Source organism: Gastrolobium bilobum, unplaced genomic scaffold (assembly GCF_033153095.1).
Source record: "Gastrolobium bilobum isolate Gb01-03AN ecotype WA unplaced genomic scaffold, APGP_CSIRO_Gbil_v1 utg25016, whole genome shotgun sequence".
NCBI classification, from domain to species: domain Eukaryota; kingdom Viridiplantae; phylum Streptophyta; class Magnoliopsida; order Fabales; family Fabaceae; genus Gastrolobium; species Gastrolobium bilobum.
In genome coordinates this window covers 317548-319943 of record NW_026897739.1, presented here as the reverse complement: position 1 = coordinate 319943, position 2396 = coordinate 317548, and the positions used below count along the sequence as shown (strand labels likewise).

General features: G+C 38.1%; 1 protein-coding gene across 1 annotated transcript; it reads left to right on the top strand.

Annotated features, from left to right (window-relative positions):
• Window positions 1–739: 739 nt before the first annotated feature.
• Window positions 740–1882, top strand: LOC133309673 (uncharacterized). The gene has a single exon (XM_061510464.1). The coding sequence runs from the start codon at window positions 932–934 to the stop codon at window positions 1739–1741; it is 810 nt and encodes a 269-aa protein (XP_061366448.1). The 5' UTR covers window positions 740–931; the 3' UTR covers window positions 1742–1882.
• Window positions 1883–2396: the final 514 nt, after the last annotated feature.

The following is a 2396-nucleotide window of genomic DNA, read 5'->3' as shown; positions in this document are numbered from 1 at the left end:
AAACGAGTTTGATATTTCTTATGTTGTAGGAGATACAATTATCTCTTATACATATATAAAAGTGTGTGGGGGCCCATGCAAACCCTTATGAAAAGAAAAGAGAGAAAAAGAAAATATATATTCTACACACTTTTATGTATGTGTAAAAAATAATTTTATCTTTAATAACATGAGAGACGTTAAATCCTAAAGTAACAAATGAAACATTACATTTTGTCTTTCCTAAGAATGATTTAAATCATATTTTCATCCTCTAAGTGATTCATATAAATGAGTTTTTAGGGGTACTTTTTTTTTATACTAATTTTGAACCCATAATATTATCAACTTTGAGACCATATAACATGAAATGAAGATTACAAATAAAATTTAAAATTATTTATTAATATATTAAAAGTCATATAAAGAGAAAAAAATGTCTTTAAAATCGAATATTAGATTTCATGGTCAGTCATGTTTTCAATTTCTGAATTTGGGCCATGACGAAAACGGCCTAACTTTGACATAGGGCCTGGAGAGATGATTCGGAAATTAGAAACTCACGATCATGATCCCTAACTCCCACGTGGAATATCCTAAACCACATCCAAACAAACATCCACTACCTACTACATCCACACAGAATTTCCGCAATCTCTTCATTCAATTCTGAAAGCGATAATGATAAAATGAAAACCAGGACCGAACTACCATCTTAACACATATATCAATTAAGTGAAACTGTGACAATATCTGCAACAGTCACACTCCAAAAAAACATTTCCATAGAACTACTGAAATATTTTATAATGCCATAAATAACAATAATAGGCCATAGATGAAGTGATTGGCATGGCCACATTAACCACACAACCAAGTCCTAAGTAGTAGCAAGCAAGTAATACATTTTTGTCTCCATTCTAAATTCGTGATTGGAGAGAAAACTAAGCAAATGGCATTCCCTATCCCACAGTTCATACCCTCTTCTTCATCATCTTCGTCTCTACCTCACATCCCAACATCATCGTTATCATCATCACGACAACATGTTCAAGTTCATGTTCTGTTCCGCCGTCGCCGGAACCCCGACTCGCTCCGGTGCTCGGCGTCCGACAAGAACCACCACGACGCGGTTGAGCTCCCTCTCTTCCCTCTCCCTCTTGTTCTCTTCCCTGGCGCCATCCTTCCCTTGCAGATCTTCGAGTTCCGCTACCGCATCATGATGCACACGCTCCTCCACACCGACCTCCGTTTCGGGGTTATATACTCCGACGCCGTCTCGGGAACCGCCGACGTCGGGTGCGTCGGCGAAGTCGTGAAGCACGAGCAGCTCCTCGACGACCGTTTCTTCTTAATCTGCAAAGGACAGGAACGGTTCCGCGTGAACAACGTTGTACGGACGAAACCGTACCTGGTGGGGAAGGTGACGTGGCTGGAGGACAGGCCTTCGGGGAATGTGGGAGAGGATGACGTGGAGGGTTTGGCGAGTGAGGTGGAGAGTTACATGAAGGACGTGATTCGATTGTCGAATCGATTGGGTGGGAAGGATGAGAAGGAGGTTGAGGATTTGAGAAGGAACCTTTTCCCTACACCGTTTTCGTTCTTTGTTGGAAGCACTTTCGAGGGTGCACCAAGAGAACAACAGGCTTTGCTTGAGTTAGAGGACACTTCCACAAGGTTGAAGAGGGAGAAGGAAACTTTGAAGAACACCCTTAATTACCTCACTGCTGCCTCTGCTGTTAAAGATGTCTTCCCTTCTTGATCTTGATTCAATGAATGCCATAGAGGGTGAGTTTTAACTTTTATGGAGACAAGGGAAAACAAAAGGGTATATTATAATTATATTATATAGTTGCATAGTTATTTGAATTTATGGTATATACTAGATATAGATTACATACAATTTGGAAATACAAGTTAATTGAAAACTGGCAGTGGTATGAGTATGATTACTAAACAAACAGTCAGAAAATAATCCTGAGAAGAAACAATTTATAATTGCATTAAGAAAACGCGTGATTTAAAATGCAAATTATACTCGTCAAATTATTTATGTAGACTCTGTCATTATTATTATTATTGCTTTCCGTGAATTCGAGCAAGAAAGTGCTTATGAATATTATTAGCCAGAGTGCTTCATGTTCTGTTTTAGATCAAATGTACCCTCCAAGGTTGAGATTTGTTTCATTAATCTTACGTCCGTTGCTGGCATTTATAACCAGTGCACTAAATAGCTAGTATTATGAATGCTAGTTGACTTTGGAATTTAAACGTTGCTAGTATTGGAGTCTTGAGATGTTGGGAGTTTTAGTTTAATTGTTATTACTGAAGTACTGAATGGCGTATCGTTTTTGGAGAATGGAGAATGTTGAGATTAATAAGATCAAAATTAAAGTTTATTTGTATTATACTTTTGT